This window comes from Mustelus asterias, chromosome 2 (genome assembly GCF_964213995.1).
Source record: "Mustelus asterias chromosome 2, sMusAst1.hap1.1, whole genome shotgun sequence".
Taxonomy (NCBI): Eukaryota; Metazoa; Chordata; class Chondrichthyes; order Carcharhiniformes; family Triakidae; genus Mustelus; species Mustelus asterias.
The window spans coordinates 2,933,626-2,961,502 of record NC_135802.1 but is presented as its reverse complement, the minus strand read 5'-3'; the positions used below and the strand labels follow the sequence as shown (position 1 = coordinate 2,961,502).

The 27,877-nt window shown below is 49.3% G+C and overlaps 1 protein-coding gene across 1 annotated transcript; it reads left to right on the top strand.

The window, feature by feature from the left end:
• The first annotated feature begins 7,653 nt into the window (after positions 1 to 7,653).
• Positions 7,654 to 27,308, top strand: LOC144504693 (fucolectin-1-like). Its single transcript, XM_078230417.1, has 4 exons — positions 7,654 to 7,720; positions 14,422 to 14,683; positions 23,126 to 23,287; positions 26,729 to 27,308. Exons 1-4 carry the CDS (start codon positions 7,654 to 7,656, stop codon positions 26,751 to 26,753), a joined length of 516 nt encoding a protein of 171 aa, XP_078086543.1. The 3' UTR covers positions 26,754 to 27,308.
• The last annotated feature ends 569 nt before the right edge of the window (positions 27,309 to 27,877 follow it).

Genomic DNA, 27,877 nt, shown 5'->3' with positions numbered 1-27,877 from the left:
CACTGTCCCCCATCAAACACTCCCAGGATAGGTACAGCACGGGGTTAGATACAGAGTAATGCTCCCTTTACACTGTCCCCCATCAAACACTCCCAGGACAGGGACAGCACGGGGTTAGATACAGAGTAAAGCTCCCTCTACACTGTCCCCATCAAACACTCCCAAGACAGGGACAGCACGGGGTTCGATACAGAGTAAAGCTCCCTTTACACTGGCCCCCATCAAACACTCCCAGGATAGGTACAGCACGGGGTTAGATACAGAGTAAAGCTCCCTCTACACTGTTCCCATCAAACACTCCCAGGACAGGTACAGCACGGGGTTAGATACAGAGTAAAGCTCCCTCTACACTGTCCCCATCAAACACTCCCAGGACAGGTACAGCATGGGGTTAGATACAGAGTAAAGCACCCTTTACACTGTCCCCCATCAAACACTCCCAGGATAGGTACAGCACGGGGTTAGATACAGAGTAAAGCTCCCTTTACACTGTCCCCCATCAAACACTCCCAGGACAGGGACAGCACGGGGTTAGATACAGAGTAAAGCTCCCTCTACACCGTCCCCATCAAACACTCCCAGGACAGGGACAGCACGGGGTTAGATACAGAGTAACGCTCCCTTTACACTGTCCCCCATCAAACACTCCCAGGACAGGTACAGCACGGGGTTAGATACAGAGTAAAGCTCCCTCTACACTGTCCCCCATCAAACACTCCCAGGACAGGTACAGCACAGGGTTCGATACAGAGTAAAGCTCCCTCTACACTGTCCCCATCACACACTCCCAGGACAGGTAGAGCACGGGGTTAGATACAGAGTAAAGCTCCCTCTACACTGTCCCCATCAAACACTCCCAGGACAGGTACAGCACAGGGTTAGATACAGAGTAAAGCTCCCTCTCCACTGTCCCCATCAAACACTCCCAGGACAGGCACAGCACGGGGTTAGATACAGAGTAAAGCTCCCTCTACACTGTCCCCATCAAACACTCCCAGGACAGGTACAGCACGGCGTTAGATACAGAGTAAAGCTCCCTCTGCACTGTCCCCATCAAACACTCCCAGGACAGGTACAGCACGGGTTTAGATACAGAGTAAAGCACCCTTTACACTGTCCCCCATCAAACACTCCCAGGATAGGTACAGCACGGGGTTAGATACAGAGTAATGCTCCCTTTACACTGTCCCCCATCAAACACTCCCAGGACAGGGACAGCACGGGGTTAGATACAGAGTAAAACTCCCTCTACACTGTCCCCATCAAACACTCCCAGGACAGGGACAGCACGGGGTTCGATACAGAGTAAAGCTCCCTTTACATTGTCCCCCATCAAACACTCCCAGGATAGGTACAGCACGGGGTTAGATACAGAGTAAAGCTCCCTTTGCACTGTTCCCATCAAACACAACCAGGATACGTATAGCACGGGGTTAGATACAGAGTAAAGCTCCCTCTACACTGTCCCCATCAAACACTCCCAGGACAGGTACAGCACGGGTTTAGATACAGAGTAAAGCACCCTTTACACTGTCCCCCATCAAACACTCCCAGGATAGGTACAGCACGGGGTTAGATACAGAGTAATGCTCCCTTTACACTGTCCCCCATCAAACACTCCCAGGACAGGGACAGCACGGGGTTAGATACAGAGTAAAGCTCCCTCTACACTGTCCCCATCAAACACTCCCAGGACAGGGACAGCACGGGGTTCGATACAGAGTAAAGCTCCCTTTACACTGTCCCCCATCAAACACTCCCAGGATAGGTACAGCACGGGGTTAGATACAGAGTAAAGCTCCCTTTACACTGTTCCCATCAAACACTCCCAGAATAGGTACAGCACGGGGTTAGATACAGAGTAAAGCTCCCTCTACACTGTCCCCATCAAACACTCCCAGGACAGGTACAGCATGGGGTTAGATACAGAGTAAAGCTCCCTCTACACTGTCCCCATCAAACACTCCCAGGACAGGTACAGCACGGGTTTAGATACAGAGTAAAGCACCCTTTACACTGTCCCCCATCAAACACTCCCAGGATAGGTACAGCACGGGGTTAGATACAGAGTAATGCTCCCTTTACACTGTTCCCATCAAACACTCCCAGGACAGGTACAGCACGGGGTTAGATACAGAGTAAAGCTCCCTCTACACTGTCCCCATCAAACACTACCAGGACAGGTACAGCATGGGGTTAGATACAGAGTAAAGCACCCTTTACACTCTCCCCCATCAAACACTCCCAGGATAGGTACAGCACGGGGTTAGATACAGAGTAAAGCTCCCTTTACACTGTCCCCCATCAAACACTCCCAGGACAGGGACAGCACGGGGTTAGATACAGAGTAAAGCTCCCTCTACACCGTCCCCATCAAACACTCCCAGGACAGGGACAGCACGGGGTTAGATACAGAGTAAAGCTCCCTTTACACTGTCCCCCATCAAACACTCCCAGGACAGGTACAGCACGGGGTTAGATACAGAGTAAAGCTCCCTCTACACTGTCCCCCATCAAACACTCCCAGGACAGGTACAGCACAGGGTTCGATACAGAGTAAAGCTCCCTCTATACTGTCCCCATCAAACACTCCCAGGACAGATACAGCACAGGGTTAGATACAGAGTAAAGCTCCCTCTACACTGTCCCCACCAAACACTCCCAGGACAGATACAGCACGGGGTAAGATACAGAGTAAAGCTCCCTCTCCACTGTCCCCATCAAACACTCCCAGGACAGGCACAGCACGGGGTTAGATACAGAGTAAAGCTCCCTCTACACTGTCCCCATCAAACACTCCCAGGACAGGTACAGCACGGCGTTAGATACAGAGTAAAGCTCCCTCTACACTGTCCCCATCAAACACTCCCAGGACAGGTACAGCACGGGTTTAGATACAGAGTAAAGCACCCTTTACACTGTCCCCCATCAAACACTCCCAGGATAGGTACAGCACGGGGTTAGATACAGAGTAATGCTCCCTTTACACTGTCCCCCATCAAACACTCCCAGGACAGGGACAGCACGGGGTTAGATACAGAGTAAAGCTCCCTCTACACTGTCCCCATCAAACACTCCCAGGACAGGGACAGCACGGGGTTCGATACAGAGTAAAGCTCCCTTTACACTGTCCCCCATCAAACACTCCCAGGATAGGTACAGCACGGGGTTAGATACAGAGTAAAGCTCCCTTTGCACTGTTCCCATCAAACACAACCAGGATACGTATAGCACGGGGTTAGATACAGAGTAAAGCTCCCTCTGCACTGTCCCCATCAAACACTCCCAGGACAGGTACAGCACGGGTTTAGATACAGAGTAAAGCATCCTTTACACTGTCCCCCATCAAACACTCCCAGGATAGGTACAGCACGGGGTTAGATACAGAGTAAAGCTCCCTCTACACTGTCCCCATCAAACACTCCCAGGACAGGGACAGCACGGGGTTCGATACAGAGTAAAGCTCCCTTTACACTGTCCCCCATCAAACACTCCCAGGATAGGTACAGCACGGGGTTAGATACAGAGTAAAGCTCCCTTTACACTGTTCCCATCAAACACTCCCAGGATAGGTACAGCACGGGGTTAGATACAGAGGAAAGCTCCCTCTACACTGTCCCCATCAAACACTCCCAGGACAGGTACAGCATGGGGTTAGATACAGAGTAAAGCTCCCTCTACACTGTCCCCATCAAACACTCCCAGGACAGGTACAGCACGGGTTTAGATACAGAGTAAAGCACCCTTTACACTGTCCCCCATCAAACACTCCCAGGATAGGTACAGCACGGGGTTAGATACAGAGTAATGCTCCCTTTACACTGTCCCCCATCAAACACTCCCAGGACAGGGACAGCACGGGGTTAGATACAGAGTAAAGCTCCCTCTACACTGTCCCCATCAAACACTCCCAGGACAGGGACAGCACGGGGTTCGATACAGAGTAAAGCTCCCTTTACACTGTCCCCCATCAAACACTCCCAGGATAGGTACAGCACGGGGTTAGATACAGAGTTATGCTCCCTTTCCACTGTTCCCATCAAACACTCCCAGGACAGGTACAGCACGGGGTTAGATACAGAGTAAAGCTCCCTCTACACTGTCCCCATCAAACACTCCCAGGACAGGTACAGCATGGGGTTAGATACAGAGTAAAGCACCCTTTACACTGTCCCCCATCAAACACTCCCAGGATAGGTACAGCACGGGGTTAGATACAGAGTAAAGCTCCCTTTACACTGTCCCCCATCAAACACTCCCAGGACAGGGACAGCACGGGGTTAGATACAGAGTAAAGCTCCCTCTACACCGTCCCCATCAAACACTCCCAGGACAGGTACAGCACAGGGTTCGATACAGAGTAAAGCTCCCTCTATACTGTCCCCATCAAACACTCCCAGGACAGATACAGCACAGGTTTAGATACAGAGTAAAGCTCCCTCTACACTGTCCCCACCAAACACTCCCAGGACAGATACAGCACGGGGTTAGATACAGAGTAAAGCTCCCTCTCCACTGTCCCCATCAAACACTCCCAGGACAGGCACAGCACGGGGTTAGATACAGAGTAAAGCTCCCTCTACACTGTCCCCATCAAACACTCCCAGGACAGGTACAGCACGGCGTTAGATACAGAGTAAAGCTCCCTCTACACTGTCCCCATCAAACACTCCCAGGACAGGTACAGCACGGGTTTAGATACAGAGTAATGCTCCCTTTACACTGTCCCCCATCAAACACTCCCAGGACAGGGACAGCACGGGGTTAGATACAGAGTAAAGCTCCCTTTACACTGTTCCCATCAAACACTCCCAGGACAGGGACAGCACGGGGTTCGATACAGAGTAAAGCTCCCTTTACACTGTCCCCCATCAAACACTCCCAGGATAGGTACAGCACGGGGTTAGATACAGAGTAAAGCTCCCTTTACACTGTTCCCATCAAACACTCCCAGGACAGGTACAGCACGGGGTTAGATACAGAGTAAAGCTCCCTCTACACTGTCCCCATCAAACACTCCCAGGACAGGTACAGCATGGGGTTAGATACAGAGTAAAGCACCCTTTACACTGTCCCCCATCAAACACTCCCAGGATAGGTACAGCACGGGGTTAGATACAGAGTAAAGCTCCCTCTACACCGTCCCCATCAAACACTCCCAGGACAGGGACAGCACGGGGTTAGATACAGAGTAAAGCTCCCTTTTCACTGTCCCCCATCAAACACTCCCAGGACAGGTACAGCACGGGGTCAGATACAGAGTAAAGCTCCCTCTACACTGTCCCCCATCAAACACTCCCAGGACAGGTACAGCACAGGGTTCGATACAGAGTAAAGCTCCCTCTATACTGTCCCCATCAAACACTCCCAGGACAGATACAGCACAGGGTTAGATACAGAGTAAAGCTCCCTCTACACTGTCCCCACCAAACACTCCCAGGACAGATACAGCACGGGGTTAGATACAGAGTAAAGCTCCCTCTCCACTGTCCCCATCAAACACTCCCAGGACAGGTACAGCACGGGGTTAGATACAGAGTAAAGCTCCCTCTACACTGTCCCCATCAAACACTCCCAGGACAGGTACAGCACGGCGTTAGATACAGAGTAAAGCTCCCTCTACACTGTCCCCATCAAACACTCCCAGGACACGTACAGCACAGGGTTAGATACAGAGTAAGCGGCTTCTTCAGCCCTCATGTGGTCTCATGCCACTTCTCCTTTCAAACTGAAGATTCCCTCTTTCCCAATCCCTGTTTAACGGTCCAGCAGCTTACACATTTCCCAAGTTCTTCTTTTTCTGAGGCATTGCTCAAATTATTATTACCTAAGATTAACAAACTGCACCAAACTTTGAGCCAATCGAAAGCCAAGGCCAGCACCATGTGACCATTTGCACACGGGCCCATTTGCCAACAGTTTGGATATTAACTGGGATCAAAGCAAGACTCACAACAACCGGGAAGAACCTGCACAAGGTGAGGAACTTTTCCTGATTCCTATTCCTGAATCCGAGTGTCATTTGGGAATTGTGGAGTGTCTCCATGCTGGGAATATCCCAAACACTCCTGTTCCTCAATCTTAAACACATCTTCAGACTGAGAGTCAATGGAAGGGAGACTGGGGAGAGACGACCTTGTCACTCCACTGAGATGCAGAGAATGTCACATAGAGAAAGATTTAACCTCTACTCTGTATCTCACCCCGTGCTGTACCTGTCCTGGGAGTGTTTGATGGGGACAGTGTAGAGAGAGCTTTACTCTGTATCTCACCCCGTGCTGTACCTGTCCTGGGAGTGTTTGATGGGGACAGTGTAGAGGGAGCTTTACTCTGTATCTAACCCCGTGCTGTCCCTGTCCTGGGAGTGTTTGATGGGGGACAGTGTAGAGGGAGCTTTACTCTGTATCTCACCCCGTGCTGTACCTGTCCTGGGAGTGTTTGATGGGGACAGTGTAGAGGGAGCTTTACTCTGTATCTAACCCCGTGCTGTACCTGTCCTGGGAGTGTTTGATGGGGACAGTGTAGAGGGAGCTTTACTCTGTATCTAACCCCGTGCTGTACCTGTCCTGGGAGTGTTTGATGGGGACAGTGTAGAGGGAGCTTTACTCTGTATCTAACCCCGTGCTGTACCTGTCCTGGGAGTGTTTAATGGGGACAGTGTAAAGGGAGCTTTACTCTGTATCTAACCCCGTGCTGTACCTGTCCTGGGAGTGTTTGATGGGGGACAGTGTAGAGGGAGCTTTACTCTGTATCGAACACCGTGCTGTACGTGTCCTGGGAGTGTTTGATGGGGACAGTGTAGAGGGAGCTTTACTCTGTATCTAACACCGTGCTGTACCTGTCCTGGGAGTGTTTGATGGGGGACAGTGTAGACGGAGCTTTACTCTGTATCTAACCCCGTGCTGTACCTGTCCTGGGAGTGTTTGATGGGGACAGTGTAGAGGGAGCTTTACTTTGTATCTAACCCAGTGCTGTACCTGTCCTGGGAGTGTTTGATGGGGACGGTGTAGAGGGAGCTTTAGTCTGTATCTAACCTCTGAACCCAGCCCTGTTGCCATGACAGCGTCTCCCCGTCAGTGCAGAATCCAATCCAGCCCAACCAAGACCCAAATTAATCTCGTCCTGAGAGGGGAGTGGGAGAACAATTGTTTCCATTTTGGTGTCCGTGACTAATCGGGAGCCATTGTCACCTGATAATGGCCAAGAATTCCAATGGGCAATTCATAAGAATCTTCTTTATCCCGAGCATGTTGGGAATGTGGAGCTTCCTGCACTGTGTCTGGGTGTGATGAGGAGGGCAGACACATTGGAACATGTGGCGGGGGGGTAGGGATGGAATGATACACTGATAGGGGGATAGGAGGAGGCTCTGCACAGCATTAAGGTCAGCATTAGCCTATTGGGCTGAATGGCCTGTTTCTGTGCTGTACATTCGATAGACATTCTCATCTCCCAGTGGGACTGAACCGTCCCAGTCAGAGTCAACAAGAGAAACAGTAACATCTTTCCAACATGACTGGATGGTCAAATTCACCCAATAAATGTGAATGAAAGTGTGGATAATATCTGCCAGGGACACAGCAATCCTCCCCCGAAATCAGCAGCATCATTTTCCGTGTGTAACCTTTCTGTGTATTTTGTCTGTTCGACAGAATGTCACCTCAGTACCTGCTGGTGTTCGCCTGTCTCTGGGGCACGGCTTGCGCCCATCCATCCACAGGTAAGCAATTCATTAGCCTCCGTTACAGCTGATTCCAAACCTGGGAAAGGATGCGGGCTCTGGCTCAGCTTCAGACAGGTGAGATTCCCAGTGTGATTGTTTATCCGTGCAGATTGGGACAGGACAGAATGGGACAGTGACCAGCTGGAATCTGCGGAGAGTTACACTGTCTCTGACTGACCGCTACCTGAGAATACACTGTCACAACTCTGAGGCCAGCAGAAAACCAGCCCAATCTGGGTGGAGTCTTTTGTTTTATTCATTCATCGGACATGGGCATCGCTGGCTGGCCAGTATTTATTCCCCGTCCCTGGTTGTCCTTGAACTGAGTAGCTGACTTTCCTGCTGCTGTCAGACTTTTGAATGGACCTACCTTGCATTTAGTTGATCTTTCTCTACACCCTAGCTATGACTGTAACACCACATTCTGCACTCTCTCCTTTCCTTCTCTATGAACGGTATGCTTTGTCTATATAACGCGCAAGAAACAATACTTTTCACTGTATGTTAATACATGTGACAATAATACATCAAATTATTGGGCCATTTCAGAGTCACCCACATTGCTGTGGCTCTGCAGTCACAGGTAGGTCAGACCGGGCAAGGACAGCAGATTTCCTTCTCTACAGGACATTAGTGACCCAGGTGGGTTTTTCCGACAATCGACAATGGTTTCATGGTCATCAGTAGAAACATAGAAACACAGAAAAATTACAGCACAAAACAGGCCCTTCGGCCCCACAAGTTGTGCCGAACATATCCCTACCTTCTCGGCCTACCTATAACCCTCCATCCTATTAAGTCCCATGTACTCATCCAGGAGTCTCTTAAAAGACCCTATTGAGTTTGCCTCCACCACCACTGACGGCAGCTGATTCCACTCGCCCACCACCCTCTGTGTGAAAAACTTCCCCCTAACATTTCCCCTGTACCTACCCCCAGCACCTTAAACTTGTGTCCTCTCGTAGCAGCCATTTCCACCCTGGGAAAAAGCCTCTGAGAGTCCACCCGATCTATGCCTCTCAACATCTTATATACCTCTATTAGGTCTCCTCTCATCCTACCTCTCTCCAAGGAGAAAAGACCGAGCTCCCTCAGCCTATCCTCATAAGGCATGCCACTCAATCCAGGCAACACCCTTGTAAATCTCCTCTGCACCCTTTCAATCTTTTCCACATCCTTCCTGTAATGAGGTGACCAGAACTGAGCACAGTACTCCAAGTGGGGTCTGACGAGGGTCTTATATAGCTGCATCATTATCCCCGGACTCCTAAACTCAATCCCTCGATTGATAAAGGCCAGCACACCATACGCCTTCTTAACCACCTCCTCCACCTGCGGGGCAGATTTCAGAGTCCTATGGACCCGGACCCCAAGGTCCTTCTGATCCTCTACAGTACTAAGAGTCTTTCCCTTTATATTGTACTCCTTCATCCCATTTGACCTGCCAAAATGGACCACTACGCATTTATCTGGGTTGAAGTCCATCTGCCACTTCTCCACCCAGTCTTGCATCCTATCTATGTCCCTCTGTAACTTCTGACATCCCCCCAGACTATCCACAACCCTGCCAACCTTTGTGTCGTCAGCAAACTTACCAACCCATCCCTCCACTTCCTCTTCCAGGTCATTGACGAAAATGACAAAAAGCAAGGGTCCCAGAACAGATCCCTGGGGCACACCACTGGTGACCGACCTCCATTTTGAAAAAGACCCATCTATACCCACTCTCTGCCTCCTTTGGGCAAGCCAGTTCTGGATCCACAGGGCAGCAGCCCCTTGGATCCCATGCTCTTTCTCTTTTTCTAGAAGCCTTGCATGGGGGACCTGATCAAACGCCTTGCTAAAATCCATATAAATCACATCTACCGCCTTCCCTTCGTCAATGTGTTTAGTCACATTTTCTAAGAACTCCACCAGGCTCGTAAGGCACGGTCTGCCTTTGACAAAGCCATACTGAGTATTCTTGAGCATACTAAACCTCTCGAAATGCTCATAAATCCTGTCCCTCAGGATCTTCTCCATCAGCTTACCAACCACTGAGGTTAGACTCACCGGTCGGTAATTTCACGGGCTATCCCTATTCCCCTTCTTGAAAATAGGAACCACATCCGCAATCCTCCAATCCACTGGCACCTCTCCCGTCTCAACAGATCAAATCTGTTTTGATGCCATTCAAAGATTCCAGCACAACCTCTTTGTTAAAGTCCACATACTCAATCCTTTCAGTCCACCGCAAGCCCGCAGTACATCCACCCAGGTCCTTCTCCTCTGTGAAAACCGAGGCAAAATACTCATTAAGCACCTCTGCCATTTCTACTGGTTCTGTACAGACTTTCCCGCCTTCACCTTTTATCGGCCCTATTCCTTCACGTCTCATCCTTTTACTCTTCACATATTTATAGAACGCCTTCGGGTTTTCCTTAATCCTACCTGCCAAGGCCTTCTCATGACCCCTTCTGGCTCTCCTAATTTCCTTCTTTAGTCCCTTCCTACAAGCCGTATACTCTTCTCGATCCCTATCTTCGCCAAGCTCTCTGAACCTTTTGTATGCTTTCCTTTTCTTCTTGACTAGGTCCCGCACAGCTTTCATGCACCACGGTTCCTTTAATCTATCAACTCCTCCCTGAAGTTCTTTTTTTAAAAAAAAAATTCAATTCAAATTCTACCATCTGCCGTGGCGGGATTTGAACCCAATTTCTGGATTCATCGTCTAGCGACAATACCACGAGGCCATCGCCTCCCTAGGCTGTGTGAGTGTGTGCCTGTGTGTATAATGGAACCATGATGCTGTACAGTGGGAGGCCATACAGGCCATCATGTCGTTGAAAGTGTTTTCCAATTATCCAATCAGTCAGTACTCTCCCACTCACCAATCGTTTCCCAAATCCTGTTACAATTTTCCCTTCAAATAGTTTCAAATATTTATGTGAATCTGGTTTGAGATTTATTCTGGAATCAGCCTCCACCAGCCTTTCAGTCACACATTCCCAGTCCCATATCCAATTGTAAAAACTGCTTGCTCTCGACACCCCTAGTTCCTTGCCCAATTCCCTCCGGTTTAGGACCTTAGAACCATAGAAAATTACAGCTCAGAAACAGGCCTTTTGGCCCTTCTTGTCTGTGCCGAACCATTTTCTGCCCAGTCCCACTGACCTGCACTTGGACCATATCCCTCCACACCCCTCTCATCCATGAACCCGTCCAAGTTTTTCTTAAATGTTAAAAGTGTTTTCTTAAATGTTAAAAATGTAAAAAGCATTTACCACTTTATCCGGCAGCTCATTCCACACTCCCACCACTCTCTGCGTGAAGAAGCCCCCCCTAATATTCCCTTTAAACTTTTCTCCTTTCACCCTTAACCCATGCCCTCTGGATTTTTTCTCCCCTAGCCTCAGTGGAAAAAGCCTGCTTGCATTCACTCTATCTATACCCACCAAAATCTTATACACCTTCATCAAATCTCCCCTCATTCTTCTACGCTCCAGGGAATAAAGTCCCAACCTATTCAATCTCTCTCTGTAACTCAGCTTCTCAAGTCCCGGCAACATCCTTGTGAACCTTCTCTGCACTCTTTCAATCTTATTTACATCCTTCCTGTAACGAGCTGACCAAAACTGTACACAATACTCTAAATTCGGCCTCACCAATACCTCATATAACCTGTCTTGAGGCAAATCAGAGTGGATAAATCCCCAGGACCGGACAGGGTATTCCCACAGACCTTGAGGGAAGCTAGTGTTGAACTTGCAGGGGCCCTGGCAGACATATTTAAAATGTCAGTATTCACAGGGGAGGTGCCGGATGATTGGAGAGTGGCTCATGTTGTTCCGTTGTTTAAAAAAGGTTCCAAAAGAACCTTTTTTGGTTCTTGTCTTTTTGGTCTGTGTCTTTATAAACTCTGTTTGTGAACAGAATTCCCACTCACCTGAAGAAGGGGCTTAGAGCTTCGAAAGCTTGTGTGGTTTTTGCTACCAAATAAACCTGTTGGACTTTAACCTGGTGTTGTTAAACTTCTTACTGTGTTTACCCCAGTCCAACGCCGGCATCTCCACATCATATAACCTTACCATAACACTCCAACGTTTATACTCGATACTCCGATTTATAAAGGCCAACGTACCAAAGGCACTCTTTACGACCCTATCCACCTATGACATCACTTTTAGGGAATTCTGTACCTGTATTCCCAGATCCCTCTGTTCAACTGCACTCTTCAGAGTCCTACCATTTACCCTGCACGTTCTACTTTGGTTTGTCCTTCCAAAGTGCAATATCTCACACTTGTCTGCGTTAAATTCCATTTGCCATTTTTCAGTCCATTTTTCGAGTTGGTCCAAATCCCTCTGCAAGCTTTGAAAACCTTCCTCACTGTCCACTGCACCTCCAATCTTTGTATCATCAGCAAATTTGCTGATCCAATTGACCACATTATCATCCAGATCATTGATATAGATGACAAACCACAATGTACCCAACACCGATCCCTGCGGCACACCACTAGTAAGAAGTTTAACAACACCAGGTTAAAGTCCAACAGGTTTATTTGGTAGCAAAAGCCACACAAGTCACAGGCCTCCACTCAGAGAAGCAATCCTCCACAACCACTCTCTGACTTCTTCCATTGAGCCAGTGTCTAATCCAATTTACTACCTCCCCATGTATACCTAGCGACTGAACCTTCCTAACTAACCTCCCATGAGGGACCTTATCAAAGGCCTTGCTGAAATCCAGGTAGACAACATCCACCGCCTTCCCTTCATCCACTTTCCTGGTAACCTCCTCGAAAAACTCTAATAGATTGGTCAAACATGACCTACCACGCACAAAGCCATGTTGACTCTCCCTAATAAGTCCCTGTCTATCCAAATATTTGTAGATCCTATCCCTTATCACACCTTCCAATAACTTGCCCACCACCGACGTCAAACTTACTGGCCTATAATTTCCCGGATTTCTTTTGGAACCTATTTTAAACAACGGAACAACATGAGCCACTCTCCAATCATCCGGCACCTCCCCTGTGAATACTGACATTTTAAATATGTCTGCCAGGGCCCCTGCAAGTTCAACACTAGCTTCCCTCAAGGTCCGTGGGAATACCCTGTCCGGTCCTGGGGATTTATCCACTCTGATTTGCCTCAAGACAGCGAGCACCTCCTCCCCTTTAATCTGTAAAGCTTCCATGGCCTCCCTACCTGTTTGCCCTGTTTCCGTAGACTCCATGCCCGTTTCCTCAGTAAATACGGATGCAAAAAAACCATTTAGTATCTCCCCCATCTCTTTTGGTTCCATACACAGTCTACCACTCTGGTCTTCAGGAGGACCAATTTTATCCCTCACTATCCTTTTGCTCCTAACATACCTATAGAAGCTCTTTGGATTTTCCTTCACTCTGTCTGCCAAAGCAACCTCATGTCTTCTTTTAGCCCTCCTGATTTCCCTCTTAAGTAGCTTCTTGCACTTTTTATACTCCTCGAGCATCTGATCTGTTCCTTGCTGCCTGTACATTTCATACAACTCCCTCTTCCTCTTAATCAGTGTTACAATCTCCCTCGAGAACCAAGGTTCCTTATTCCTATTTACTTTGCCTTTAATCCTGACAGGAACATACAAACTCTGCGCTCTCAAAATTTCTCCTTTGAAGGCCTCCCACTTTCCATTTACATCCTTACCAGAGAACAGCCTGTGCCAATCCACACTTCCCAGATCCCTTCTCATTTCATAAAATTTGGCCTTTTTCCAGTTCAGAACTTCAACCCGAGGACCAGATCTATCCTTATCCATGATCAGGTTGAAACTAATGGCATTATGATCACTGGATCCAAAGTGTTCCCTCACACTCACATCCATCACCTGCCCTAACTCATTTCCCAATAGGAGATCCAATATCGCATCCTCTCTAGTTGGCACCTCTATATACTGATGTAGAAAATTCTCCTGAACACATTTTACAAACTCTACCCCATCTAAACCTTTAACAGTATGCGAGTCCCAATCTATATGTGGAAAATTAAAATCCCCTACGATCACAACTTTGTGTTTCTTGCAGTTGTCAGCTGTCTCTCTGCTGATTTGCTCCTCCAATTCTCGCTGACTATTGGGTGGTCTATAATACAACCCCATTAATGTGGTCATACCTTTCCTGTTTCTCAGCTCCACCCATAGGGCCTCTGTAGACAAGCTCCCTAATCTATCCTGCCTGAGTACTGCTGTAACATTTTCCCTGACCAACAATGCAACCCGCCCCGCACCCACCCCCGCCCCCCCCACCCGCCCCCCCACCCGCACCCCCACCTTTTATCCCTCTGCCTCTATCCCGCCTGAAACATTGGAACCCTGGAACATTGAGCTGCCAGTCCTGCCCCTCCTGTAGCCAAGTTTCACTAATGGCTATAATGTCATATTTCCATGTGTCTATCCATGCCTTCAGCTCATCTGCCTTCCCCACAATACTCCTGGCATTGAAATAGACACACCTCAAAAGATTATTTCCACCACACTCTACCCTTCCATTTGTGATTTTGCTTGAACTAACCTGTCTTTTTACCCCTGCTCCACTATCTGCTCTGGCACTCTGGTTCCCACCCCCCTGCAAATCTAGTTTAAACCCTCCCCAATAACATGATCAAACCTGGGACATTCTGTCCCAGGTCAGTCGGAGGGAATGTTCTCAACAACTTCCATTCTCCTGATTGCAGGAAATCTGGTATCGACCATTCGGGCCACCCAGTCCAGCCTGTCAAGTTTCTTGGGAGCAGCTCCACACGCCATTGATGGGAATGAGATGGGATCGTGCAGCCAGACCCGTGTGGAAGATTCTCCATGGTGGAGGGTTGATATGCATTACCATTACCGAGTCTACATTGTCGAAATCACCACCAGCAAGGAAGGAGGGGCCCTTAACGGAGCAAAGATTCACATCGGAGACTGCCTGAAAAACAATGGGACGGCCAATAAAGTGTAATGTTCACACCCCCCCCAACACCCCCCCCCCCAACCCCCCCCCCCCCAACACCCCCCACAGCCCCTAACACTCAAACCACCTCCAACCCCCCTAGCAAACCTTCCCCCCCCACCCAGCACTCCCCTGACCTCCCCCCAACGCTCCCTAACACCCAAACCCCCAACACCTGCCGACCCCACTCCCCCCGACCCTCCCTAAACCCCCCAACTCCCCGAACACCCCAAAACCGCCCCCACCCCCCCAAACTCCCCGTCATTTAGAAACCCCCCAGTAATGTAACGTTGCAAAGTGTGATTATAGAACATAGAACATAGAAAAGCTACAGCACAAAGCTTCGGCCCACAAGTTGCACCAAACATGTCCCTACCTACTCGGCTTACCTATAACCCTCTATCTTACTAACTTCCATGAACTTATCCAAAAGTCTCTTAAAAGACCCTATCAAATCCGCCTCTACCACCACTACCAGCAGCCGATTCCACGCACCCACCACCCTCTGAGTGAAAAACTTACCCCTAACATCTCCTCTGTACCTACTCCCCAGCACCCTAAACCTGTGATCTCTTGTGGCAACCATTTCAGCCCTGGGTAAAAGCCTCTGAGAATCCACTCTATCAATGCCCCTCAACATCTTATACACCTCTATCAGGTCACCTCTCATCCTTCGCCTCTCCAAGGAGAAAAGTCCTAGCTCTCTCAACCTATCCTCATAAGGCATGCCACCTAATCCAGGCAACATCCTTGTAAATCTCCTCTGCACCCTTTCTATGGCTTCCACATCCTTTCTGTAATGAGGTGACCAGAACTGGGCACAGTACTCCAGGTGGGGTCTGACCAGGGTCCTATACAGCTGCAGCATTATCTCCTGATTTCTAAACTCAATTCCTCTATTGATGAAGGCCAGTATTCCATACGCCTTCTTAACCACAGCCTCTACCTGCGACGCTGCTTTGAGCGTCCTATGAACCTGGACCCCAAGATCCTTCTGATCTTCCACACTGCCAAGCATTTTACCCTTAATATTATATTCTTTCATCCTATTCGACCTGCCAAAATGAACCACCACACATTTATCTGGGTTGAAGTCCATCTGCCACTTCTCCGCCCAGTCTTGCATCTTATCTATGTCTCGTTGCAACTGCTGACATCCCTCTACGCTATCCACAACACCTCCAACCTTTGTGTCATCAGCAAACTTGCCAACCCATCCTTCCACTTCCTCATCCAGGTCATTTATAAAAATCACAAAGAGCAAGGGTCCCAGAACAGATCCCTGGGGCACCCCACTGGTGACCGACCTCCATGCTGAAAAAGACCCATCGACAACCACTCTTTGCCTTCTGTGGGCAAGATGTGGAGATGCCGGCGTTGGACTGGGGTAAACACAGTAAGAAGTTTAACAACACCAGGTTAAAGTCCAACAGGTTTATTTGGTAGCAAAAGCCACCAAATAATTGGCTTTTGCTACCAAATAAACCTGTTGGACTTTAACCTGGTGTTGTTAAACTTCTTATTCTGTGGGCAAGCCAGTTCTGAATCCACAAAGCAATGTCCCCTTGTATCCCATGCCCCTTCACTTTCTCAATAAGCCTTGCATGGGGCACCTTATCAAATGCCTTTCTGAAATCCATATAAACTATATCGACTGCTCTTCCCTCCTCTATGTGTCCAGTTACATCTTCAGAAAATTCAATTAGGCTCGTAAGGCATGATCTGCCTTGGACAAAGCCGTGCTGGCTATTTCTGATCATACTATTCCTCTCCAGAGGTTCATAAATCCGGCCTCCCAGGATCCTCTCCATCAACTTACTAACCACTGAGGTTAGACTCACCGGTCTATAATTTCCCGGGCTATCTCTTCTCCCTTTCTAGAATAACAGAACCACATCCGCAATTCTCCGGAACCTCTCCCGTCTCCATTGATGACGCAAAGATCATCGCCAGAGGCTGAGCAATCTCTTCCCTCGCCTCCCACAGTAACCTGGGGAACATCCCATCCGGTCCCGGTGATTTATCTAACTTGGTGCTTTTCAAAAGCTCCAACGCATCCTCTTTCCTAATGTCCACATGCTCAATCTTCTCAGTCCACTGCAAGTCTGCACTGCAACTACCAAGATCCTTTTCCACTGTGAATACTGAAGCAAAGTATTCATTGGGTACCTCTGCTACTGGTTCTATACAGACTTTCCCACCACCACATTTGATAGGTCCTACTCCTTCACATCTTATTTTCTTGCTCGAGCCTCTGCTCTGATGTTTAATGTTGGAGTGTGTCTGGGATGTTGGAGTGTGTCTGGGATGTTGGAGTGTGTCTGGGATGTTGGCGTGTGTCAGGGATGTTGGAGTGGGTCTGGGATGCTGGAGTGTGTCTGGGATGTTGGAGTGTGTCTGGGATGTTGGAGTGTGTCTGGGATGTTGGCGTGTGTCAGGGATGTTGGCGTGTGTCTGGGATGTTGGAGTGTGTCTGGGATGTTGGAGTGTGTCTGGGATGTTGGAGTGTGTCTGGGATGTTGGAGTGTGTCTGGGATGTTGGAGTGTGTCTGGGATGTTGGAGTGTGTCTGGGATGTTGGAGTGTGTCTGGGATGTTGGAGTGTGTCTGGGATGTTGGAGTGTGTCTGGGATGTTGGAGTGTGTCTGGGATGTTGGAGTGTGTCTGGGATGTTGGAGTGTGTCTGGGATGTTGGAGTGTGTCTGGGATGTTGGAGTGTGTCTGGGATGTTGGAGTGTGTCTGGGATGTTGGAGTGTGTCTGGGATGTTGGAGTGTGTCTGGGATGTTGGCGTGTGTCTGGGATGTTGGCGTGTGTCTGGGATGTTGGCGTGTGTCTGGGATGTTGGCGTGTGTCTGGGATGCTGGAGTGTGTCTGGGATGCTGGAGTGTGTCTGGGATGTTGGAGTGTGTCTGGGATGTTGGAGTGTGTCTGGGATGTTGGCGTGTGTCAGGGATGTTGGCGTGTGTCTGGGATGTTGGAGTGTGTCTGGGATGTTGGAGTGTGTCTGGGATGTTGGAGTGTGTCTGGGATGTTGGAGTGTGTCTGGGATGTTGGAGTGTGTCTGGGATGTTGGAGTGTGTCTGGGATGTTGGAGTGTGTCTGGGATGTTGGAGTGTGTCTGGGATGTTGGAGTGTGTCTGGGATGTTGGAGTGTGTCTGGGATGTTGGAGTGTGTCTGGGATGTTGGAGTGTGTCTGGGATGTTGGAGTGTGTCTGGGATGTTGGCGTGTGTCTGGGATGTTGGCGTGTGTCTGGGATGTTGGCGTGTGTCTGGGATGTTGGCGTGTGTCTGGGATGTTGGCGTGTGTCTGGGATGTTGACGTGTGTCTGGGATGTTGGAGTGTGTCTGGGATGTTGGAGTGTGTCTGGGATGTTGGCGTGTGTCAGGGATGTTGGCGTGTGTCTGGGATGTTGGAGTGTGTCTGGGATGTTGGAGTGTGTCTGGGATGTTGGAGTGTGTCTGGGATGTTGGAGTGTGTCTGGGATGTTGGAGTGTGTCTGGGATGTTGGAGTGTGTCTGGGATGTTGGAGTGTGTCTGGGATGTTGGAGTGTGTCTGGGATGTTGGAGTGTGTCTGGGATGTTGGCGTGTGTCTGGGATGTTGGCGTGTGTCTGGGATGTTGGCGTGTGTCTGGGATGTTGGCGTGTGTCTGGGATGTTGACGTGTGTCTGGGATGTTGGAGTGTGTCTGGGATGTTGGCGTGTGTCTGGGATGTTGGAGTGTGTCTGGGATGTTGGCGTGTGTCTGGGATGTTGGCGTGTGTCTGGGATGTTGGCGTGTGTCTGGGATGTTGGCGTGTGTCTGGGATGTTGGCGTGTGTCAGGGATGTTGGCGTGTGTCAGGGATGTTGGCGTGTGTCAGGGATGTTGGAGTGTGTCTGGGATGTTGGAGTGTGTCTGGGATGTTGGAGTGTGTCTGGGATGTTGGAGTGTGTCTGGGATGTTGGCGTGTGTCTGGGATGTTGGCGTGTGTCTGGGATGTTGGAGTGTGTCCTAAAAGTTCTAGAGAGGTTGAGGAAAGGATTGCGGAGTCAATCCTGCTTAGGAGTGAAAGTAATAGGGCAATTGTTATGGGGGATTTTAACTTGACTAATATTGACTGGAATTGTTATAGCTCTAGCTCGTTAGAGGGGTCAGTTTTTGTTCAAAGCGTGCAGGAAGGTTTTTTGACTCAGTATGTAGACAGGCCAACTAGAGGTGAGGCTATATTGGATCTGGTGCTGGGAAATGAGCCAGACCAGGTGCTAGACTTGGAAGTTGGTGTGCATTTTGGTGATAGTGACCACAATTCGGTTACGTTCACCTTAGTGATGGAAAGGGATAGGCATGAACCTCGGGCCAGTGGTTTTAGCTGGGGGAAGGGTAATTATGAGGCTATTAGGAGAGAATTAGGAAACATAGGTTGGACTAGGAGATTACAGGGACTGGGAACGTCCGACATGTGGAGTTTTTTCAAGGAGCAGCTACTGCGAGTCTGTGATAGGTATGTCCCTGTCAGGCAAGGAGGAATTGGTAGGGCTAGGGAACCGTGGTGCACCAAAAAAGTTTCTTTGTTGGTTAAAAAGAAAAAGGAGGCTTATGTTCGGATGAGACGTGAGCACTCGGGTAGTGCACTAGAAAGCTTTAGATTGGCTAAGAGGGAGTTGAAGAGCGAGCTTAGAAGGGCTAAAAGGGGACATGAGAAGACTTTGGCGGATAGGGTTAAAGAGAATCCTAAGGCGTTCTATAGGTATGTCAAGAACAGAAGGTTGGTTAGGGCAAGTTTAGGGCCAGTTATAGATGGCAGAGGGAAGTTATGTGTGGAACCGGAGGAGATTGGTGAAGCATTGAACGAATATTTCTCTTCGGTGTTCACGCAAGGGGACATGAATATAGCTGAGGAGGACACTGGGTTGCAAGGGAGTAGAATAGACAGTATTACAGTTGATAAGGAGGATGTGCAGGATATTCTGGAGGGTCTGAAAATAGATAAATCCCCTGGTCCGGATGGGATTTATCCAAGGATTCTCTGGGAGGCAAGAGAAGTGATTGCAGAGCCTCTGGCTCTGATCTTCAGGTCGTCGTTGGCCTCTGGTATAGTACCAGAAGATTGGAGGTTAGCGAATGTTGTCCCATTGTTTAAGAAGGGGAACAGAGACTTCCCCGGGAATTATAGACCGGTGAGTCTCACTTCTGTTGTCGGCAAGATGTTGGAAAAAATTATAAGGGATAGGATTTATAGTTATTTGGAGAGTAATGAATTGATAGGTGATAGTCAGCATGGTTTTGTGGCAGGTAGGTCGTGCCTTACTAACCTTATTGAGTTTTTTGAGAAAGTGACCAAGGAGGTGGATGGGGGCAAGGCAGTGGACGTGGTATATATGGATTTTAGTAAGGCGTTTGATAAGGTTCACCATGGTAGGCTTCTGCAGAAAATGCAGATGTATGGGATTGGGGGTGATCTAGGAAATTGGATCAGGAATTGGCTAGCGGATAGGAAACAGAGGGTGGTGGTTGATAGTAAATATTCATCATGGAGTGCGGTTACAAGTGGTGTACCTCAAGGATCTGTTTTGGGGCCACTGCTGTTTGTAATATTTATTAATGATCTGGATGAGGGTATAGTTGGGTGGATTAGCAAATTTGCTGATGACACCAAAGTCGGTGGTGTGGTAGACAGTGAGGAAGGGTGTCGTAGTTTGCAGGAAGACTTAGACAGGTTGCAAAGTTGGGCCGAGAGGTGGCGGACGGAGTTTAATGCGGAGAAGTGTGAGGTAATTCACTTTGGTAGGAATAACAGATGTGTTGAGTATAGGGCTAACGGGAGGACTTTGAATAGTGTGGAGGAGCAGAGGGATCTAGGTGTATGTGTGCATAGATCCCTGAAAGTTGGGAATCAAGTAGATAAGGTTGTTAAGAAGGCATATGGTGTCTTGGCGTTTATTGGTAGGGGGATTGAATTTAGGAGTCGTAGCGTTATGTTGCAACTGTACACAACTCTGGTGCGGCCGCACTTGGAGTACTGTGTGCAGTTCTGGTCCCCACATTACAGGAAGGATGTGGAGGCTTTGGAGAGGGTGCAGAGGAGGTTTACCAGGATGTTGCCTGGTATGGAGGGGAGATCCTATGAGGAGAGGCTGAGGGATTTGGGATTGTTTTCGCTGGAAAGGCGGCGGCTAAGAGGGGATCTTATTGAAACATATAAGATGATTAGAGGTTTAGATAGGGTGGATAGTGATAGCCTTTTTCCTCTGATGGAGAAATCCAGCACGAGGGGGCATGGCTTTAAATTGAGGGGGGGTAGTTATAGAACCGATGTCAGGGGTAGGTTCTTTACCCAGAGGGTGGTGAGGGATTGGAATGCCCTGCCAGCATCAGTAGTAAATGCGCCTAGTTTGGGGGCGTTTAAGAGATCCGTAGATAGGTTCATGGACGAAAAGAAATTGGTTTAGGTTGGAGGGTCACAGTTTTTTTTTTAACTGGTCGGTGCAACATCGTGGGCCGAAGGGCCTGTTCTGCGCTGTAATGTTCTATGTTCTATGTTCTATGTTGGAGTGTGTCTGGGATGTTGGAGTGTGTCTGGGATGTTGGAGTGTGTCTGGGATGTTGGAGTGTGTCTGGGATGTTGGAGTGTGTCTGGGATGTTGGAGTGTGTCTGGGATGTTGGAGTGTGTCAGGGATGTTGGAGTGTGTCTGGGATGTTGGAGTGTGTCTGGGATGTTGGCGTGTGTCAGGGATGTTGGCGTGTGTCAGGGATGTTGGCGTGTGTCAGGGATGTTGGCGTGTGTCTGGGATGTTGGCGTGTGTCTGGGATGTTGGAGTGTGTCTGGGATGTTGGAGTGTGTCAGGGATGTTGGAGTGTGTCAGGGATGTTGGAGTGTGTCAGGGATGTTGGAGTGTGTCAGGGATGTTGGAGTGTGTCAGGGATGTTGGAGTGTGTCAGGGATGTTGGAGTGTGTCAGGGATGTTGGAGTGTGTCAGGGATGTTGGAGTGTGTCAGGGATGTTGGAGTGTGTCAGGGATGTTGGAGTGTGTCAGGGATGTTGGAGTGTGTCAGGGATGTTGGAGTGTGTCTGGGATGTTGGAGTGTGTCTGGGATGTTGGAGTGTGTCTGGGATGTTGGAGTGTGTCTGGGATGTTGGAGTGTGTCAGGGATGTTGGAGTGTGTCAGGGATGTTGGAGTGTGTCTGGGATGTTGGCGTGTGTCTGGGATGTTGGAGTGTGTCTGGGATGTTGGCGTGTGTCTGGGATGTTGGCGTGTGTCTGGGATGTTGGCGTGTGTCTGGGATGTTGGCGTGTGTCTGGGATGTTGGCGTGTGTCTGGGATGTTGGCGTGTGTCAGGGATGTTGGAGTGTGTCTGGGATGTTGGAGTGTGTCTGGGATGTTGGAGTGTGTCTGGGATGTTGGAGTGTGTCTGGGATGTTGGAGTGTGTCTGGGATGTTGGAGTGTGTCTGGGATGTTGGAGTGTGTCTGGGATGTTGGAGTGTGTCTGGGATGTTGGAGTGTGTCTGGGATGTTGGCGTGTGTCTGGGATGTTGGCGTGTGTCTGGGATGTTGGAGTGTGTCTGGGATGTTGGAGTGTGTCTGGGATGTTGGAGCGTGTCTGGGATGTTGGCGTGTGTCAGGGATGTTGGCGTGTGTCTGGGATGTTGGCGTGTGTCTGGGATGTTGGAGTGTGTCTGGGATGTTGGAGTGTGTCTGGGATGTTGGAGTGTGTCTGGGATGTTGGAGTGTGTCTGGGATGTGGGCGTGTGTCTGGGATGTTGGCGTGTGTCTGGGATGTTGGCGTGTGTCTGGGATGTTGGCGTGTGTCTGGGATGTTGGAGTGTGTCTGGGATGTTGGAGTGTGTCAGGGATGTTGGAGTGTGTCAGGGATGTTGGAGTGTGTCAGGGATGTTGGAGTGTGTCTGGGATGTTGGAGTGTGTCTGGGATGTTGGAGTGTGTCTGGGATGTTGGTGTGTGTCTGGGATGTTGGCGTGTGTCTGGGATGTTGGCGTGTGTCTGGGATGTTGGAGTGTGTCTGGGATGTTGGAGTGTGTCAGGGATGTTGGAGTGTGTCAGGGATGTTGGAGTGTGTCAGGGATGTTGGAGTGTGTCAGGGATGTTGGAGTGTGTCAGGGATGTTGGAGTGTGTCAGGGATGTTGGAGTGTGTCAGGGATGTTGGAGTGTGTCTGGGATGTTGGAGTGTGTCTGGGATGTTGGCGTGTGTCTGGGATGTTGGAGTGTGTCTGGGATGTTGGAGTGTGTCAGGGATGTTGGAGTGTGTCAGGGATGTTGGAGTGTGTCAGGGATGTTGGAGTGTGTCAGGGATGTTGGAGTGTGTCAGGGATGTTGGAGTGTGTCAGGGATGTTGGAGTGTGTCAGGGATGTTGGAGTGTGTCTGGGATGTTGGAGTGTGTCAGGGATGGTGTGCAGTTGCTTTGTGGAGATTCAGTCTCTCCTGATTCTCTTTGTCTGTTACAGATGTGCCGAAATCGAATGCATTCCAGCCGGACAGACTCGAATCTTTCGTTGCAGCAATCTGGGAGTGCACGGCCGTTACCTGACTGTCAGCATTCCAAACAAGAGAGTGGCCCTGACTCTGTGTGAGGTGAAAGCATTTGGTAGCCACGAGCCTCACCATGAGTGAGTATGAATTCTGAAGCTTCACCTCAGTCGCTGCATCACCAGCTCCCATTTACACTCAGCGACCTCATTGCTCGGAGCTTCAGGGGCCTGTCGACCAGTGCCCGACATCTCCACACATTCCAGCACCGCTGAGATTACAATCCTTGTTCAGCAAAGCTTTCCTACCTCTGGGTCGGCCTGGGAAAAGACAATATTAACACTGAGATAGGGGAAGGAAAGGAGCAGAACGGAGGAAATTGGAGATCATTGCCAATCATTGCAGCATAACAAGTAGATAAAGACAGGATGCGATGTGTATTCATCAAGCAAGCAGAGAGCTTACACTGCAACTGTACAAAACACTGCCTAATTCTGCTCACCGGATTACAGGGAGGATGTGATTCTATCTAAAGAGGCAGAGAGGAGGTGGAGAATGAGGAGAGATGGGATAGGTCTTTAAATCAGAGGAGGCTGAGGGGATTGAACATAGAACATAGAACAGTACAGCACAGAACAGGCCCTTCGGCCCACAATGTTGTGCCGAGCTTTATCTGAAACCAAGATCAAGCTATCCCACTCCCTATCATCCTGGTGTGCTCCTTGTGCCTATCCAATAACCGCTTGAATGTTCCTAAAGTGTCTGACTCCACTATCACTGCAGGAAGTCCATTCCACACCCCAACCACTCTCTGCGTAAAGAACCTACCTCTGATATCCTTCCTATATCTCCCACCACGAACACTATAGTTATGCCCCCTTGTAATAACTCCATCGACCCGAGGAAATAGTCTTTGAACGTTCACTCTATCTATCCCCTTCATCATTTTATAAACCTCTATTAAGTCTCCCCTCAGCCTCCTCCTCTCCAGAGAGAACAGCCCTAGCTCCCTCAACCTTTCCTCATAAGACCTACCCTCCAAACCAGGCAGCATCCTGCTAAATCTCCTCTGCACTCTTTCCAGCGCTTCCACATCCTTCTTATAGTGAGGTGACCAGAACTGCACACAATATTCCAAATGTGGTCTCACCAAGGTCCTGTACAGTTGCAGCATAACCCCACGGCTCTTAAACTCCAACCCCCTGTTAATAAAAGCTAACACACTATAGGCCTTCTTCACAGCTCTATCCACTTGAGTGGCAACCTTTAGAGATCTGTGGATATGGACCCCAAGATCTCTCTGTTCCTCCACAGTCTTCAGAACCCTACCTTTGACCCTGTAATCCACATTTAAATGAGTCCTACCAAAATGAATCACCTCACATTTATCAGGGTTAAACTCCATTTGCCATTTTTCAGCCCAGCTTTGCATCCTATCTATGTCTCTTTGCAGCCTACAACAGCCCTCCACCTCATCCACTACTCCACCAATCTTGGTGTCATCAGCAAATTTACTGATCCACCCTTCAGCCCCCTCCTCTAGGTCATTAATAAAAATCACAAAGAGTAGAGGACCAAGCACTGATCCCTGTGGCACTCCGCTTGCAACCTGCCTCCAATCCGAAAATTTTCCATCCACCACCACCCTCTGTCTTCGATCAGACAGCCAGTTACCTATCCAATCGGCCAACTTTCCCTCTATCCCACACCTCCTCACTTTCATCATAAGCCGACCATGAGGGACCTTATCAAACGCCTTACTAAAATCCATGTATATGACATCAACTGCCCTACCTTCATCAACACACTTAGTTAACTCCTCAAAAAGTTCAATCAAATTTGTGAGGCACAACTTGCCCTTCACGAATCCGTGCTGACTATCCCGGATTAATCCGCATCTTTCTAAATGGTCGTAAATCCCATCCCTAACGACCTTTTCCATCAATTTACCAACCACCGAAGTAAGACTAACCGGTCTATAATTACCAGGGTCATTTCTATTCCCTTTCTTAAACAGAGGAACAACATTCGCCACTCTCCAGTCCTCTGGCACCATCCCCGTGGACAGTGAGGACCCAAAGAACAAAGCCAAAGGCTCTGCAATCTCATCCCTTGCCTCCCAAAGAATCCTAGGATATATTTCATCAGGCCCAGGGGACTTATCGACCTTCAGTTTATTCAAAACTGCCAGTACATCCTCCCTCCGAACATCTATTTCCTCCAGCCTATTAGCCTTTAACACCTTCTCTTCCTCAAAAACATGGCCCCTCTCCTTGGTGAACACTGAAGAAAAGTATTCATTCATCACCTAGGAGCAGGAGTAGGCCATCTAGCCCCTCGAGCCTGCCCCGCCATTCAATAAGATCATGGCTGATCTGAAGTGGATCAGTTCCACTTACCCACCTGATCCCTATAACCGCTAATTCCCTTACTGATCAGGAATCCATCTATCCGTGATTTAAACATATTCAATGAGGTAGCCTCCACCACTTCAGTGGGCAGAGAATTCCAGAGATTCACCACCCTCTGAGAGAAGAAGTTCCTCCTCAACTCTGCCTTAACTGACCCCCTTTATTTTGAGGCTGTGCCCTCTAGTTCCAGCTTCCTTTCTAAGTGGAAAGAATCTCTCCACCTCTACCCTATCCAGCCCCTTCATTATCTTCTAGGTCTCTATAAGATTCCCCCTCAGCCTTATAAATTCCAACGGGTACAACCCCAATCTGCTTAGTCTCCCTCATAATCAACACCCCTCATCTCTGTCACCCTCCTTGTTCCTGATAGGAGCCACTCTATCTCTCCCCCGCCGCTTCCTGCTTTACACGCAGTCAGAGAGATTGGCTTCCTTTTCCTGTTAACTTCCAGAACATTCTCATCTCCTCAGCTCTCCTCCCAGCCTATCGTCTTTCAGCCTGCCTCACGCTTGAAGAATTCTCCTGGTGTGTATCAGACAGACTCTTTATGATTTGCTTTCATCTTCATCTCACTCGTCATTCAAGGAGCTTGGAGCTGCAATCTACCTTTTCACATTCCCCCGGGGAACACAAGCAGAACCTGCAGCCGCCTGGATTCTGTGTTCCTGCGCCACTTGAACCCGCTGCCCCCTGAGCTGTGCCAGCCATTGGATGAACCCATGGTGACAGGGCATCATCGTGTACATGCCAGTCTTGCCCCATTGGTCAAATCTCGAACTGGCATTGGGAGTGGCAGAGGTCACACTGCCTGCACCAACTCACACTGACCTTTCACCTTGTTAAAGGATGGCTCCCCACCAATCAGGGGGCACCACTGGCTGGTGACCAAGGCTTTAGCCACACAAAGCTCTGAGGAAGCTAATGTCACAGGTCAGAGGTGAGCTGTTCTCTGAGAGTCCCATGTAGCATGGCAGCCAATCACTCAGCACCAGTCCTCCCTGTATTGAACTAGCCCTGTTCCTGATCAAATCATTCTCAAGATGCAAATGGGAATTCCCATTTTCCTGGTCGCAGGTTGTGGTGGGAGAGGGGAATAACTGTGCTCTGACCAGTGACCCATATCCTGTGAATGAAAAATAACAATATTATTCCTTGATTTTGTTTTTCCAGAGAGGATCATGTCCATATAATCTGAACTCGCCGCTTGTTTGGGACGATCCACTTTGTGCTTTGAGCTTATGCGACCAGTCCAGATCATTATCAGCTGCTCTCCCTGGAGAGACCACGCTCTCTGCAATGCTGCTTCTAGTAATCATTTCACACAATGAGTCTGCCTCCAAACTTCCTGCAACACACCCGGGAACAGAGGGAATTTCTTCCCAACCAAGCAACATTCCCAGTCAATCACAGGCTGAAGGACGGGGCTCAGAGACCAGGGGACAAACGGCAGAGAATGATTCTGTAAAACACTGTGTTCCCAACACAGGAACACAGAAAGGTGGATCAATCCCACCTCTGTCCCACTGGCTGGCAACGGGAATCCAACTTGAATGGTAAACTTACAGCTCTGGAGAAACCAGGATTCATCCTGGAGTCCGTGCAGTTTCTCCCCATCAGTGAGTGTGTGAATACCGATTGAGTATTGACTCTGGGTCTGCTGCAGTTCCAGTTCTATCAGGATGTGTGTACAACCTATAAACCTTTCTGTTCCTTGAGGAAAAATCATGAATAAAATTGCTGATTGCAGATCATTGTTACCGTGTCTGTCCTGTTTACCAATCACCCACAGGAATCTCACCAACTCATTCCACACCATCTCACTGAGGGATATTCATCCACTTCCCCACTGGACACACAAACCTCCTCCTGTCCGGGGCCCCCTCCCAAGCGAATTGCCTTCCCACCCCCCTCCCCATAGAGTCTCCTTCCTTCCCCCCCCCCCTGCCCATGGGGTCCCCCTCCCTCCCTAGGACATTTCCCTCCCGTCCGCGTTCCTGTCCCTTCCGAGGGAGGCCCCCTCCCTCACACTCCCCGTGCAGCCCTCCTCCCAATGGGGTCCTCCTCCTGATGGGGTCCCCCTCCCTCCCTCTCTTTGCACTCCTCACTGGGTCCTTCTCCCACCCTTCCCAGGGGTCTCCCACCCTCCTCTTGGGGACTCCCTCGCACTCTCCCTCCACCCCACATAGATCCTGTGGGGAGGAGGGAGGGAATCTATGTCCTTCTCAAATGGTCTCCCTCTCTCCTCTCCATGGGGTCATAGAGCAGATGTGGAGATGCCGGTGTTGGACTGGGGTAAACACAGTAAGAAGTTTAACAATA

Coding starts and splice junctions, on each gene's coding strand:
- LOC144504693 (XM_078230417.1), top strand. CDS start 7,654: ATGTCACCTCAGTACCTGCTGGTGTTCGCCTGTCTCTGGGGCACGGCT. Junction 7,721..14,421: donor TTGCGCCCATCCATCCACAG/GTAAGCAATTCA, acceptor TCCTGATTGCAG/GAAATCTGGTATCGACCATT. Junction 14,684..23,125: donor AATGGGACGGCCAATAAAGT/GTAATGTTCACA, acceptor TGTCTGTTACAG/ATGTGCCGAAATCGAATGCA.